This window comes from Prionailurus viverrinus, chromosome A1 (genome assembly GCF_022837055.1).
Source record: "Prionailurus viverrinus isolate Anna chromosome A1, UM_Priviv_1.0, whole genome shotgun sequence".
NCBI classification, from domain to species: Eukaryota; Metazoa; Chordata; class Mammalia; order Carnivora; family Felidae; genus Prionailurus; species Prionailurus viverrinus.
The window spans coordinates 112089488-112106394 of NC_062561.1; the positions used below are offsets into that span (position 1 = coordinate 112089488).

General features: G+C 38.7%; 1 protein-coding gene across 2 annotated transcripts in view; it reads left to right on the forward strand.

The window, feature by feature from the left end:
• Positions 1-16907, forward strand: part of DDX46 (DEAD-box helicase 46) — a 69300-nt gene that overhangs the window by 44763 nt on the left and 7630 nt on the right. Inside the window, exons 16-21 of one of the 2 annotated variants that reach the window (XM_047864476.1) lie at positions 3106-3299; positions 5490-5627; positions 5944-6093; positions 11026-11202; positions 12803-13021; positions 13339-13483. In XM_047864476.1, coding sequence (XP_047720432.1) covers positions 3106-3299; positions 5490-5627; positions 5944-6093; positions 11026-11202; positions 12803-13021; positions 13339-13483 — 1023 coding nt within the window. The remainder of the gene's footprint in view (positions 1-3105; positions 3300-5489; positions 5628-5943; positions 6094-11025; positions 11203-12802; positions 13022-13338; positions 13484-16907) is intronic. The other variant, XM_047864484.1, reaches the window with a different exon arrangement.

Below are 16907 nucleotides of genomic sequence, written 5' to 3' on the forward strand. Positions count from 1 at the left end.
TTAACTTGGTTGGACCCTTATTTTAAACTCAGTCCTTCTTTTAATGGGCAACATCTGAAATCTGTTAATTTCTTTTATTTTTTTAGTAAAAATAATTTTAACATTCATTTTTGAGAGACTGAGAGAAACAGAGCGTGAGCGGGGGAAGGGGCAAAGAGAGAGGGAGACACAGAATCTGAAGCAGGCTTCAGGCTCAGAGCTGTCAGCACAGAGCCTGACGAGGGGCTCAAACTCTGGGACCAGGACTTCATGACCTGAGCTGAAGTCAGATGCTTAACCACCTGAGCCACCCAGGCACCCCTGTGTTAATTTCTTTTAGCCATACCTAGGTTGCTTGGATTCTGTCCCATGCATGCATAGTTTAGGGTCCACATGTTTGTGCTTGCCTACTCTGTTTCATCTTCTGTTTTCTGGTCCTCAGCTAGTATATTATTCCAAATGTCAAAAATTCCAGTTTCTATTCAAGTTTGACTTGTCCCCCTTGGCTTCCCAAGGCTTTTCCCCAAACAGAAAGTTTAAAGTAAATAAATTGAATCCTGTAATTGCAACTACTGCTAGTGTATTATTCCAAATGTCAAAAATTCCAGTTTCTGCTTGTTTTTAGTCATACTCTTGTGCCTTCAGGTAGGTTTTTTGTGTTTTTTTTTTTTCTCCCAATATTTTGCCCAGAGTTTATAGTTGCTATCTGCAAGAGGGTTGGTCCAATAAGAGCTTTTCCTACATTGAGGGATATTGTGTGTTTTTTATATAAGTAATAAGGATATTCCCCCCACCCCCACCCCCCCATAATCCCTTGTCTGTACTTCTCTTATCTCTTTGGTAAAAATTGCATCACATGCTAATGCCTAAATCATTTGTAAGCAAGCAGAATGACTAATGATTCCTAAAGTTTTGCCCTGGCACCCTTGAGGTTCTCAGAGACTTTAAGGGGTTCATGAGATCAAAAGTATTTGTGTAATAACCTTACTACGTGATTTGCCTTTTTACTTTCATTCTGTGTGGAGTGTATAGTGTAGTTTTCTGAAGGCATCATGGCATGTTCTATTGCACTAGATGGGATGCAGAAGATATGAGACTGCAACTATCTTCTGTTATGAGATGCCCCTAAATTTTAATATGTAATTGCTTTTAAGTTATTTTTAAACAAGTTCGTAAGTATTCACAAATTTTCTCAGTTTCTAATACATTGAATATTGATAGAGATGACCTGTGTAAAGTATAGCTCTCTGGGTCTCATCCTCATTAATTTTTACAAAGGAGGCCTTAAGCATAGAAAGTGAATAGGATTGATTCACCTAAAAGTGAGAATTAGGCTCATCTCTGGTTTGATATATGTGATCACATGTTGGGTGGATAGGTGAACAAATTTGGAGTTCTGTTAAAAAGGAAGAGGGTTGGGGCACTTGGGTGGCTCAGTTGGTTAAGCATCCAACTTCAGCTCAGGTCATGATCTCACAGTTTGTGAGTTCAAGCCCCACATCAGGCTCTGTGCTGACAGCTCAGAGCCTGAAGCCTGCTTCAGATTCTGTTGTCATCTCTCTCTGCCCCTCCCCTGCTCCCACACCATCCCTTCCTCCCTCCCTCTTTCCCTTTGTTTCTCAAATATAAATACACATGAAAAAAAAAAAAAAGGAAAAGGGTTAATTGCTGCTGGGCAGGTATCCCATATACTGTGTTTAGCATATTATATTCACTTCAAGGAATAAAGTATGTGTAGCTGAGTTAGGTAGTCAGGATACCTCAGTCTAAAGTAAAAGTTTTAGTACATTTTAATTTTAAATTTAATTTATATTGGTATTGACTTCATTAATTTTTCTTAAGAGACTTTTGGATTTGGTGTTGGATTCTAGTTATTTTGACATTAGATCCAAATAATTTCTTTAATTCAGTCATTGAAGAGTACACTTTTTTTTTTTTTTTTTGCTGAGAGAGCAAGGGAGAGATAGAGTGCAAGCAGGGGAGGGGCAGAGAGAGATAGGGAGGCATGGAATCTGAAGCAGGCTCCAGGCTCTTAGCTGTCAGCACAAAGCCCAGTGCGGGGCTTGAACCCATAAACCGTGAAATCATGACCTGAGCCGAAGTCAGACACTTAACTGACTGAGCCACCCAGGCAGGTGTCCTGAGGAGTATGTTTAAGTTTTAGGTAATAGTATTAATTAGCATTGATATATATTTAGATACTAAGTATTCTGTGTATTTTAAACTCAGATTTTATATGAAGGCTTAGAATATCTCCTGCTGCCAAAATGAGTTTTTCATGGTTTGAGAATTTACCCCATTCCCTTCTCTAATTACTAGAGGTTCTCCATCATTAAATCAGTTTTCGGTCTGAGTATTTTGTAATAGAACATTTTGGCATTTTATACCCTCCGTTATCACTCACCCTGAGGCTCTTTGGGAAACATATTTAAGAGAGACCCAGTTCACTGGTTTTTAACCAGTGCATTTCAAACCTTAATAGTAATGTGTAATCAGTAACCTAAGTATCTTGTTAAAATGAAAAATCTGAATCAGTAGTTTGGGGTAGGATCTGGCCTGCCTTTCCTTTTCTTTTCTCTTTTCTTTCCTCTTTTCTCTTTTCTTTTCTTTTCTTCTCTTTTCTTTATCTCTTTTTCTTTCTCTCTCTCTTTCTCTTTTTTTTCTGAGATTCTGCATTTCTGACAACGTCCCATGTGATGTAGCTTCTGGTCCTCGGACAAAACTGAGTAGCAAGGCTCTAATAACCTATAGGAGAAGGAGAAAGATCTGAAGAATCCTGTTACTGTAGGCTGAATGTACCTGCCTTTTCTTGTTTTACCCCATAAATAGGTTAAGTATAGGTTAATGAATCTGAGATGGGGTTTCTGCTGTTATAATCCATATTCACAAGAAAGGAGGCAAAACAAGAACATATTTGGAATATTCATCAATGAGTTAATAGCACTAGCTTTTGATCTGGCCATTAAATTTCCTTAGTGTTTTATTTCAGTATTGTAGTTGGTAGACGTTTGGTCATTGTAAGTTGTGTTTATTCTTTACTCTGCATTTAACTTATTTCTGTGTCAGATGAAGTGAACAATTTAAATGCAGTATGTGGTTTTACATTTTTTGTTTGTTTACTTGCAGGCATTGATCAATATGACAGAGATAGCATCATAAATGACTTCAAGAATGGGACCTGCAAACTTCTCGTAGCCACTTCTGTTGCTGCCCGAGGTTTAGATGTGAAACATCTGATTCTTGTAGTAAATTACAGCTGCCCCAACCATTATGAGGATTATGTGCACAGAGCAGGAAGGACTGGAAGAGCAGGCAATAAAGTAAAAAGAACTTTTTAAAGTTGATTTCCATTGTATTAATAAAATATAGGTTTTTTTTTGTTGTTGTTTGTTTAGGGTTATAAGGAGTAGATAATAGGAGTTAACATAAACATTTTGAAAATCTTCAATCATCAGAGTATGGGGATTAGTTGATGTTCATCATTTCTATACACAGTATTATTAAAGTTATTGATAATTAGCTGTTCTCTTTAGGCAGATAGTGTTATTTATGTCTTTTAGTTTTTTTTTTTCCCTTGCTTAAAAATTTCTGTATATGTTTTTACATGCATGTATATAGTTTGAGATTTTTCATTGCTATTTTTAAAATGTGGGATTATAAAATGTACTCCTACCAAAATTGTTACCCTTTTTCTCATTATTCCCCTGTCCTGCTTCATACACTATGTATATTTCTTGGTTTTTTAACTCACTTATAGTCTGGTAACTATATAGGTCTAACTCATTCTTTTTGAAAGCAGCAAGCAGAATATTCTGTTGTTGGAAACCTTGATGGTGATTGGGGCGCCTGGGTGGCTCGTTCGGTTGGGTGTCTGACTTTGTCTCAGGTCATGATCTCACTGTTCCTGAGTTTGGGCCTCATGTTGGGCTCTGTGCTAACAGCTCAGAGCCTGGAGCCTCTTTCAGATTCTGTGTCTTTCTCTCTCTGTCTCTGCCCCACTGCCACTCGTGCTCTTTCCTCCCTCTCAAAAATAAATAAACATTAAAAAAAAAGAAAAAGAAACACTGATGATGGTATGATGATCTATTTGATTTTCCATTCCTGGACATTTCTACATACTGACGCAATAATAATAATAATAATAATAATAATAATGTATTTATGGAGTACTTATTGAATGCCAGGCACTGTTTTCATTGCTTTACATAAATCATCTCACTTCATCCTCACAATTTCCCTTTGAGGTGAGTAATACCATTTAATAGATAAGAAAAGTTAAGGTACATGGAAGTTAACTTACTTGCCCAGCTTACACAGCTAATACATAGTGATGGCTTTTATTGATTTAACCTGAGTTATTCTGTGGTTATGGGAAACTTTGTGTAAAATTATGTGCACGTACAAACCTTAAAATAATGTGATACTATTCTTAGCACATGGACAGCACAAAAGCAGGCCATGGGTCATGTGGTGACTAGATATTCCTGAAATACAGTGTTAAACCATGTTTTACAATTCATAACAGTTTTCTGGTAGGGACACAGTGTATGTGAAGACAGTCTGATTGTGGTGTGCCATTCTACTCCCAACGCTATTGCCTGAACCAAAAAGCTGCTAGGGAAATGTGAAATCTTAGGCTTTAGAAAACCCCAGGGAGGCTATATAGCTGACTTCATTTTTGTATGTAAAAACACATTACACATACAGAAACAAATGTTTTTATATCTCTTACTGGTCTTAAAAAATATGCAGAGGGAGAAATATGTGGGAAGCTGTGTCCTAGCAAGTGAATACAAGTTAATTGGGGTAGAGAGGTGCAGTAGGTAGTGTAGGAAGGGAATGCAAGCGAAAGGGGGAAAAATAATGTATTATATTAAAATTAATGTGTATGGCAATGCAATTACACGTTTATATAAAATTGAATTTCTGTTTATGCATCAAGAAATGAGTTTCTGGTATGCTTATTTTTATTTTTAATTTTTTTTAAAAAATATTTATTTGTGAGAGAGAGGGTGACGGAACATGAGCAGGGGAGGAACAGAGAGAGAGGGAGACACAGAATCTGAAGCAGGCTCCAGGCTCTGAGCTGTCAGCACAGATCCCGACTTGGGACTTGAGCTCACGAACTGTGAAATTATGATCTGAGCTAAAGTCGGACGCTTAACTGACTGAGCCACCCAGGAGCCCCTAATTTTTTTTTTAGATGTTTATTTATTTTTAAGAGAGAGAGTGTGTGTGAGGGGAGGAGGGGCAGAGAGAGACACACAGAATCTGAAGCAGGATGCAGGCTCTGAGCTGTTAACACAGAGCCCCACAGGAGCTCGAACTCATGGACTGAGAGATCATGACCTGAGCTGAAGTCGGACTCTTAACCGACTGAGCTACCCTGGTGCCCCATGAAGTCACTCTTAAGAAGATCTATTATTAGATGATTCTACTTTTATGTTGTGATCTGAGTAAGAGTCATCTTGTTAGTGTCTAATAGTTCTCTTTTTTTCATCATTCATTAGGGTTATGCGTATACTTTTATCACAGAAGATCAAGCTCGCTATGCTGGTGACATAATTAAAGCTCTTGAATTGTCAGGAACTGCGGTGCCTTCTGATCTGGAGAAACTTTGGAGTGATTTCAAAGATCAGCAGAAAGCTGTGAGTTTTTTCCAATTCCCATTATCTTTATGCAGGTCATTATTGTGTTGTAAACCTTGAATATTTTATACTTGTAAACCTTGATAAGGTAACTATCTCTTTAGAGAGGGAAAAGGAATGACAACAAAATCCTCCCTTTTGCTTCAACTCCATGTTTTGTATCATACTGAAGAGTTCTTTTTTTGTTCTCGTGCTAGATGAAATGTTTTTGATACATTCGTATGTGCTACCTTGAAAAATACTTAATTACTCCTAAATTCCTAAACATTAAAGGTTTTTTTAGTATGAAATTAACTGTTTTGTTTTTCCTTGAAAGGAAGGGAAAATAATTAAAAAGAGTAGTGGGTTCTCTGGTAAGGGATTCAAGTTTGATGAAACAGAACAAGCTTTGGCCAATGAGAGGAAGAAGTTGCAAAAAGCAGCTCTCGGTTTGCAAGATTCAGATGATGAGGACGCTGCAGTCGATGTAAGTGCCATTTTTCTGAGCCCCCTTCTTGCTGATTGAAACATTGTTGCTTCCTCCCACCCCAGGTTTATTTGTTGAGATAGCCAGTTGTTGGAAACCTTTCTGATACCTGCCCTTCCCAGCCTTTACTCTTTCTCTCCCTCTCTCCCTTTCTCTCCCTCCCTCCTTCTCTTTCTCCTTTTCTCCCTCTCTCTATTCACATATGCCCTGCCCATATTATGTATATTCATAAAAATGAGGTCATACTGCTTTATAACCACCTTTACAACAACAGTCTTATGTTGAAATCTTCTCATTTTAGTAAATTCGTTCTCATTATTCTTAATTTTGAATATGTGGGTTTCTGTATGTTCATATTTGGAATATACTTTACTGTCATAAACTGTACTTCACTGCTTGTCCTTGTACATTTAATTTTGTACATTCTTTAGATTAAGTTTTGAGGTTGAGTGTGTACATGGAATTGCTCTCCCAAAGGGTGTATCTAATTTGGTTCTGAAACATTTTCAGACTGTCCTCCTGCAAAGTGAATACCAGTTTGGCATTCGCTGTGGTGGTGTATAAGAGTGCCTGGCTCCCCACATCTTTAGCAACATCAGTGCTAATATTTTTATTTTTAAAAATTTAAGCATTATAGGTTATCCTCATTAACAATAATAGTTAGCAGGGTGCTTGGCTGGCTCATTTGGCAGAGAGTACATGACTCTTGATCTTGGGGTCATGAGTTCAGTCCCCACATTGGGTTTAGAAATTACTTTAAAAAAATAAAATAAAATAATACAGGGCGCCTGGGTGGCTCAGTCAGTTGAGCATCTGACTCTTTTTTTTTTTTTTTTTAAACGTTTATTTATTATTGAGAGACAGAGAGACACAGAGCATGAGCAGGGGAGGGGTAGAGAGAGGAGGAGGCACAGAATCCGAAGCAGGCTCCAGGCTCCGAGCTGTCAGCACAGAGCCCAACGCGGGGCTCGAACTCACAAACTGAGATCATGACCTGAGCCAAAGTCAGTCACCCAACCGACTGAGCCACCCAGGTGCCCCGAGCATCTGACTCTTGATTTCAGCCCAGGTCATGATCTCACAGTTCATAGGTTCGAGCCCTGTGTTGGGCTCTGTGCTGACAGGGTGGAACCTGCTTGGGATTCTGTCTCTCTCTGCCCCTCCCCTGCTCTCTCAAGCTCTCTCTGTCTCTGTCTCTCTCTTAAAATAAATAAATAAACTTAAAAAAATCAGTAATAGCATTTTTTGAGTATTACTAAGTGCTGTGCAAGGTGTCAAGTGCTTTACAGGGATTGTTTCATTTACTTCACAGTAGCCAGACAAGGTAGATACTCAGGAATATTCCCAGTTTATAATTGAGGAAACCCATTCCATTCTTATTTCAGAGACCATGGTCCTAGCTTATGTTATTATTTGTGACCCAGTGAGTAAAGAGGACCCTAAGGACTCAGCAAGGTCAGGATTTCACAGAGTATTGTTTGGAACCCAAATCCCAGGAGCTTGAGCTTTAGAAGAAGATGTTTTCATTATAAAGTGATTTTGGAAAATCTTAGTGTGTACCACTAAGTAGGATTAGCATATTGAAGTATGTGTAAAGTCCTCAAGTCAAGAAGCTTATTTAACTTCGTTTAACAAATCCTCCATGATATTTGATCTTTGATCTTAGAACTTTTTTTTTTTTTAATTTTTTTTCTTTTAACATTTATTTATTTTTGAGACAGAGAGAGACAGAGCATGAACGGGGGATGGTCAGAGAGAGAGGGAGACACAGAATCTGAAACAGGCTCCAGGCTCTGAGCGGTCAGCACAGAGCCCGACGCGGGGCTCGAACTCACGGAGTGTGAGGTTGTGACCTGAGCCGAAGTCGGCAGCTTAACCGACTGAGCCACCCAGCCGCCCCAGAACTTTTTTTTTTTTTTTTACTCGATTAAACCTTAGCTCAGTCAATTTCAGAAATCAGGAATTCATTTTTATCTTATCACTTGAGGAAGTGGAAGCCCAGAAAAAGGATTTGGCCCACAACCACATTGACTGTTAAGCACAGCCAGGACCAGACCCCAGATCTCTCATTAATCCTACGCCATTTCTTTCTAGGATACCATACTGGCTTAAAACTTAATTAAATCAGTGTTTTAGTTACTTATTGGTTATGCTGTAGCAAGTTGATCCACAGCCTAGTAGTTTCAAACAACATTTATTCTCTCACATTTCCTTTGGGTTAGCAAATCAGGAGCAGTTACACTGGTAGTTTTGGCTTAGGGTCTCATTGCGATTGCAGTAATGCTATTATCCTGGGCTGTAGTCATTTGAAGGCTTGACTGACAGAGGACCATTTTCTTTCAGAAGGCAGAGTCACTGTGATGTTGGCAGGGTACCTCTGTTCTTTACTCTGCCTATGTGTCCTCACAATATGGCCCCTGGCTTCTCCCAAAGTGAGTGATCTGAGATGGCAAAGAGGAAGCCTTAGGGCCTTTTATGATTAATCTGTAAAGCTCTACTCTGGCACTACTACTTGTATTCTGTCTGTTGAAAATAAGTTACTAAGTCCAGCCCACATTCAAGGAGAGCATCTCCTTTTGAAGGGGAAGAGTATTAAAGAATTTATGGACTTGTTTTATTATTATTTTTTTTAGTGTTATTTTTGAGAGCAAGAAAGACAAGGGTGTGAATAGGGGAGGGGCAGAGAGGGAGACACAGAATCTGAAGCGGGATCCAGGCCCTGAGCTGTCAACACAGAGCCCAACTCGGGGCTCGAACTCAAAGAACCGCAAGATCATGACCTGAAGAATTTATGGCCTTGTTTTAAACTCACCTCAGTTTTTTTATGATACTTTGAACATTTTTTTTTTTCAACGTTTTATTTTATTTTTGGGACAGAGAGAGACAGAGCATGAACGGGGGAGGGGCAGAGAGAGAGGGAGACACAGAATCGGAAACAGGCTCCAGGCTCTGAGCCATCAGCCCAGAGCCTGACGCGGGGCTCGAACTCCGGGACCGCGAGATCGTGACCTGGCTGAAGTCGGACGCTTAACCGACTGCGCCACCCAGGCGCCCCTTTTTTTTTTAATCTCATATGAAATATGTCGATTGATTCCTTGGTTAATTTTTATAAACAACTTAAAGTACTAAAGCGAATAAAAGCTAGCATCATACACAGTACTCGTTGATTTTGTGTGTTTTGGAATTTAATGCCATGTATCTTTTTTTTTTAAGTTTATTTATTTATTTTGAGAGAGAGAGAGAGAGAGAGAGAGAGAGAGAGAGAGAGAGAAAATGAATGAGTCCCAAGCAGGCTCTGCACTGTCAGCACAGAGCCTGATATGGAGCTCAAACTCATGAACTGTGAGATCATGATCTGAGCTAAAACCCAAGAGCCGGACGCTTAGCCGACTGAGCCCCCCTGGGCTCCCCATCCTATTTAATTTAAAAGTTTTATTCTTTTGGGGTGCCTGGGTGGCTCAGTTGGTTAAGCGTCCGACTTGCTCAGGTCATGATCTCACAGTTTGTGAGTTAAAGCCCTGTGTTGGGCTCTGTGCTGACGGTTTGGAGCCTGGAGCCTGTTTTAGATTCTGTGTCTCCCCCTGTCTCTACCCCTCCCCAGCTCATACTCTTTCTCTTTCTCAAAAATAAACATTAAAAAAAAAAAAAAAAGATATTCGCTTGAATGTTAAGTTTATATTTGTTGATAACTAAAACTCCTTGTTAGATAACAAGTATTGTAAAAGGAATTTAAGTTGATTGTTTTGATTTCAAAGAACTTTGTAAGTTAACCCAGTTAATTTTTAAAACCCTAAACAACAAGTTCTGCTCTCCATTTGAGTTTTACCAGATAAGGCCTTATTAGCCTACCTTAAGTATATAAAGGGATTTAAATCTCTGTAGTTGGCATAGTCAGTAGTCATTGTTGGGCAGAAGGCATTATTAAAAGGAAATGCAGATAGCTTATGAAGTAGATATGTCAAGCTTCAGTATGACACAGTGGCAGTTGGACTCATGTGGCTCCTGGAAAGCTGAGGTGTTCACCCATTGTTCTTGCTTTGATAGGGAAACCAACCTTCCTTTTTTCCTGTTTTTTAGTTCAAAAGGAATAAAGCAATAAAACCTTCTTTTCTGATTCTTTTAACCAGAGGTTTTTTTGTTTTTCCTAAATGTTTACTTAGTTTTGAAAGAGAGAGAGCACACAAACGGGAGTAGAAAGAGAGGGAGACACAGAGTGCAAAGCATTCTCCAGGCTCTGAGCTGTCAGTGCAGAGCCTGACTTTGGGCTCGAACCCACAAGCCTTGAGATCATGACCTAAACCAAAGTCAGTTGTTCAACCAACTGAGACACCCAGGCATCCCTGTTAAACAGTTTTTAAGGCAGAACCATTTACATTTTAGAATTTGGGGAGGATTTTGGGAGCCCCACCATAGGAACATGTACCATTCTCCCTGAGAACTATTAACTGTATTTTTAGTGGCCCACTGACCTGGAGTTACTGCCCTTCTTCCAACCTATCACTGCAATTTAATTTGGCCTCAAGGCCTGAGCCTTGAAGCATCTCAGCTGCATCCTGTTGGATGCTCTGTCTTGACACCACATGTTTCTCACTTGCTGAACTAGGATGTATTTTCTGGACCGCTTGGGAGTCTGCTTAACTGGTTCACATAGTGTTGTATTTCAGTTTTCTTTCCCTGCCCTCCCCTCTCCTCCCTTTCCCATTCTATTTTTTTTTTTTTTCCTGCCATAGATAACTGAATTTTTAAAATGAAATATGCCACTCTTAACAAATAGCTGATATATTTTCCTGTTGATCTGTGTGGTTGAATTAACATAAATACAACTGTCTTATTCTAGTCATTTGATGGAAATATTCTTTATTAGTTTCTGTAGATGTATCTGAATTTTCATTTTTAATCTAATTTTTATTAATCCCTTTTTTTCTTATTTAGATTGATGAACAAATTGAAAGTATGTTTAATTCAAAGAAGAGAGTAAAAGATATGGCTGCTCCTGGAACATCTAGTGTTCCTGCTCCAACTGCGGGAAATGCTGAGAAATTAGAAATAGCTAAGAGACTGGCTCTTAGAATCAATGCTCAGAAGAATTTGGGCATTGAGTCTCAGGTATTAAGTAATTTGTTCCGAGTTTTACTGAGTACTTTTTATGTTAGCACCAGTGAACAGATTGTCCTAGACATTGAGTTAGTGGGAATTTAACATTAATCTAAATACAGAATTCTTTAAATATTGCATTTGGATGATTCCTCTAGTATGGTTAACTGAGGTCTTAATGCCTATTTTGAAAGCCCTAACTGAAGCATGTTAGCTGTAGATAGTTTTTCTAAAGTAATATTCCGATTGATCTTACCAAAATGTTACAGAAATAACTCACTTTTTATTTCTTGATCCACTTTTATTGGGTGGGGTGTTGGGCACACAAACAATTCCTTGGAAATATAAATACGTAGTTACGTAACTCATAATAACATGAGCTTAAAACTGGAAAATGTGTTAAATATTTCACATGCCATCTTTCTCTTGGGGGCTTTTTTATTAATTTTTAAAAATTATTAATTTTTAATTAAAAGTAAATTTTCATAGTATTCCCAAAGAATAGTCTGTTAATTATAAAACTGTTTTGAAGATTTTGAGGTTTTGGATCAGCAGGGCCCTCTGTCCAGCAGGCTGGATCGGTTCAGGACTGTAGCACCCTGTAAGTTGGGAGGACCAAGCCAGAGGGAGGCTAGTGGACCGACTCAGTGAGGCAGCCAGGATCAAGGCTTACAGCCTCAGGTTTCTGTATTTGTTTTGTTGAGCCAGTGAGTTACCATGAAATGTCTACTACACTGAAGCCTGTACTTCCTCTGAAAACAGGGTTTGTAGCACCTAATCTAATATCCTCTGGAATTCTTACTGCTAATAACTCGTTACTGCTGAAACCAAATAGCTACACCTTCTTACTGTTAGAAAAGTGTGAGGTATGAGTCATGTATTACCCCACAGAATTCTGTCCACATTAGACACATAGTAAAATTAGGTTCAAATTAAAAAGATTTAAGTGCAAAATAAAATTAAAAGTAAGTCAATCACTTACTATAATTTACTGAATTTTGGGTTTGCTATGATGGCAGGAAGGAGCTCAGTGGTGGTAGTAGACAAAGATTCTAATTTAGAGGAATATCTTAGGAGCCACAAAATATATAAATGATTTTAGAATATTGTACTATATTTGATATCAACAGTTACATAATTCTCTATGATCCAGTAGAATTTTTAATAAAGAGTTGAATGTTATTTATTTTTTATCATGAAAATAAGGGATATAGATATATTAAACTATTGGTTATAAATATGTGCTGTTAATTGCACATGAGTAGGACTCTGCATTAGAAACATGCTTCTGGAGACACCTGTGTGACTCAGTCGGTTAAGTGTCCGGCTCTTGATCTTGGGGTCATGAATTGAAGCCCTGTGTTGGACTCCTTGCTATGTGTAGAGCCTACTTAAAGAAAGAGAGAGCGAGAGAGAGAGAAAGGAAGGAAGGAAGGAAGAAAGAAAGGAGGGGAGAGAAGGAAGGAAGGAAGAAAGAAAAAGAAAAGAAAAAAGAGAACGGGGAAAGGAAAAGAAAGATTAGTTAGTGGCTTTTCAGAGAAAAATTTGTGGTAGGATCCCAGATCTTGTCTCTGCCCTCATTTGAGATTTGACTGTAGGTCTTCTTTTACTGCAGGATGTGATGCAACAGGCCACCAATGCAATTCTCAGAGGTGGCACCATCCTGGCTCCCACTGTGTCTGCAAAAACCATTGCAGAGCAACTTGCTGAAAAGATCAATGCTAAGCTCAATTATGTGCCTTTGGAGAAACAAGAAGAGGAGAGGCAAGATGGTGGACAGAATGAATCTTTTAAAAGATATGAAGAAGAATTAGAGATCAATGACTTCCCACAGGCAAGTAACAGTTTAAACATTGTTTATAAATTGCGGAGTAAAATTTCTTGCTTCTTAAGGAGCAAAAATACCTTGTTTAAAACCCTTGAACGTTTTAATAGCTACTTTACTTTTTTATCTTGATGAGGAGGGAGACAACAGTAGAAATTCTATTTTTATGAACATATTCTAGGTACATTAGGATCTAAATGAATTGATGTGAAGGAGTTAATTATAATCTTAATATTGACCTTAATATTATTTAGCCAACCTATTCTTTGTCAGTACACCAGGTTTTTATCCTGTTGTGATTTTTCCCCCCACCTTTTCTTTCTTAGACTGCTAGGTGGAAAGTTACCTCTAAGGAAGCTCTGCAGAGAATCAGTGAATATTCTGAAGCCGCAATTACAATCAGAGGAACGTATTTCCCACCTGGCAAAGAACCTAAGGAAGGAGAGCGGAAAATTTACTTGGCAATTGAAAGTATGTATCTTTGGTTCTTGAAATTTCAGTCTTGAATTAGGTCAGAGTTGATTATAGATGTAAGGGCACAGAGAGAATGTCAGGTCAGTTCTAAAGAAGATAAAAATAAGGAATACCTATAGAAAAAAATAATTTCAGGGCACCTGGGTGGCTCAGTCGGTTAAGCGTCTAGCTCTTCTTGATTTTGGTTGTAATTTCGTGGTTTGTGAGTTCAAGCCCAACATCCAGCTCTGTGCTAACCATGTGGAGCCTGCTTAGGATTCTCTCTCTCCCCCCCCCCCCCCTTCAGCTTGTTTCTTTGTCTCTTTCTCTTTTTCTCCCCAAAATAAATTAATAAAAACATTAAAAAAAAAAAAAAAGAAAACATAGTTTCATATATCATTTAAGGTCTTTATTTAAAAATTCAGTACATAAAGGGGTACCTGGGTGGCTTGTTAAGCCTCTGACTTTGGCTCAGTTCCGCTCAGGTCATGATCTCATGGATCATGAGTTTGAGCCCCACATTGCGCTCTGCAATGACAGCATGGAGCCTGCTTCCAATCCTCTGTTTTCCTCTCTCTGCCTCTTCTCTGCTCGTGCACATTCTATCTTTCTCAGAATAAATAAACATTAAAAAACACTAAATACATTACATACAGAAAGGTGACTGATCTGTGTTCGGAGCTCTTTCATTTTTGACGATTCGGTCAGATTTGAAAATCACTCTAAAAGAAAACAAATATTTTAAGGACTGCTCTGTTCATACTTCTAATAAAGTAGAACATTCCTGGGCAGAGTTTAGGTTAGAAAGTAAATCCATATATTAGTCTACTTAATGAATGTTTATTCAAGCAAATATTCTCTCTGAAATTATGCCTGTAGAAGTTTTTGCATATCTTTAAAAAAATTAGAAGAGGACAGTTAATACCATAACACAAAGTATGTAAGTAATGCATTATCTCAGAGCAGTCGGATTTGCTTTTAAACTTTATTTCATACATTCATGAGTGAGTTCAAAACATAGTTTCCATTTTGATTTTTTCCTCTAATATATTACTCCACTGCATACTAGGACAACTTGTTTCCCTTCATTTATATTTAATCTGAACATCTTTGTGACAGACTTATAAGTATAGACAAGGCAGATCCACTTCATCTATTTAATGAACTAAATATCTGTTGAATACTATTGTTGGAGCTGTGGAGAGGTTTATTCCAGGTGTTGTGTAAGCTGAAAGTCTGTGTACCTTGTGCTTTACATGGCTTTGATGACTGCAGAGGAGCCACTCTCCCGCACGGTGTATAATCTCAGGCACCACCCTGGTACTTTGAGGCATGCATGTCCCTTCTGACGAAGAAGCCTTACCTCATCCCACTTCTCCCCTCTGTAGCTCTTTACCTGTTGTTTTTATTCACAGTACTCCTCACATGGAAATTGTCGTATGTCTTTACTTGTTTGTGTCTCCCCTACTAGAGTTCTGTGAATGTAATGACTTTGTCATCTGCTCTATTCTCAGAGCACATGGTAAACAATAAATTTTCTGAGTTATGCATCTGATTAAGCCCTATAGCCACTTGTCTTCATGGTACAAGTATTACATGGTATAAGTATTGACAGGCTTATTCTCTATTTGATTTCTTTAAAGCTGTACTGTCCGGGGGCACCTGGGTGGCTCAGTCGGTTAAGGGTCTGACTTCGACTCAGGTCATGATCTCACGGTTCGTGGGTTCGAGCCCCGCATCGGGCTCTGTGCTTACAGCTCAGAGCCTGGAGCCTGTTTCAGATTTTGTGTCTCCATCTCTCTCTGCCCCTCCCCTGTTCACACTCTGTCTCTGTCTCAAAAATAAATAAACATTAAAAAAAATTAAAAACAACAAAAGCTGTACTGTCTGATAGAACTCTCTGTGATGAGTATGGAATGCTTGAAATGTGGCCAGTGTGACTGAAATTTGTAAATTTTACTTAATTTTTATTAAAAACTTAAAAATTTTTTTTTCAACATTTTTTTATTTATTTTTGGGACAGAGAGAGACAGAGCATGAACGGGGGAGGGGCAGAGAGAGAGGGAGACACAGAATCGGAAACAGGCTCCAGGCTCCGAGCCATCAGCCCAGAGCCTGACGCGGGGCTCGAACTCACCGACCGCGAGATCGTGACCTGGCTGAAGTCGGACGCTTAACCGACAGCGCCACCCAGGCGCCCCTATTAAAAACTTTTAAAGGAATTCATGTTTGATTTTTTTTTAATTTAGGTTTTTAGTAATCTCTATGCCCAGCATGAGGCTCAAACTAATGACCCTGATATCAAGAGTCAAACGCTCTACCTACTGAGCCAGCCAGATTTATATAAAATGTAAATAGCCACATACATGGCTGGTATGTACTGTAATGGATAGCTCAGCTCTCAAGTTTGTTGTTGGAAAGATCAATGGAAGGTATTTAGATCCACTGAAAGTATATTGTAAATAAGGTTTGTCACTAGTTTGTTCTTGTTATATTTTGCCATTTCTTTGATTTTGTGAAGACTTTATAATTTTAGGTAAGTTCTTTACTGAATTTAATGTACAGATGATTTACTTATATATTAGGATTTGATTCTTTCCTGGCCGAAACAAAGAATTCTACAAATGTGACTGAAAGTTAATTAGTGCTGTGCCTGTTTAGTCACTTTCCTTTGAATTGGTGACCTCAGTTGTTTTTGTGTGGCATCTTAGCATAAAGACCACAAGAACAGAAACACATGTGCAGTGTGTATCCCATCTACCCTAAGTAGAAATTGTTTCCTGGCCAGAGGTATGAGATGGGGTCAGAGTAAGTAAAAGCACTGAAAAGTGCTATTGCCACGATTCTGCTGATCTTTTTTTTTTTTTTTTTTTTCCTTTAGTAAGGGATTGCCTGGTCCCTGTAAACTTTTGCTTAGTTTCCAAAGTTCTGATACAATTGATTTCAAGTTTTTTCAAGTTTATTCACTTTTTGTGGAAGGACAGGCTTTTGGAGTTCCAGCCTCTGCCATTTTCACTGCTGCACTCTCACTTTTGGACTTTTTTTTTTTTTTTAATGTTTATTTATTTTTGAGGGCAGGGGAGTGGCAGAGAGACAAGACAGGATCAGAAGTGGGCTCTGCACTGACAGTAGAAAGCCCGATGTGGAGCTAGAACTCAGGAACGCTGAGATCATGACCTGAGCCGAAGTTGGACACTTTAACCAACTGAGCCACCCAGGTGTCCCTCACTAACGGACTAAAAAAAAAATTTTTTTTTTTTTAGTGTTTGTTTATTTTCGAGAGAGAGAGAAAGAGAAAGAGTGCAAGTGGGGGAGGAGCAAGAGAGAGGGAAACACAGAATCCTAACCAGGCTCCAGACTCCACACTCAGACCTGTCAGCACAGAGCTTGGCACAGGGCTCCAACCCACGAACCATGAGATCGTGACCTGAGCCGAAGTCGG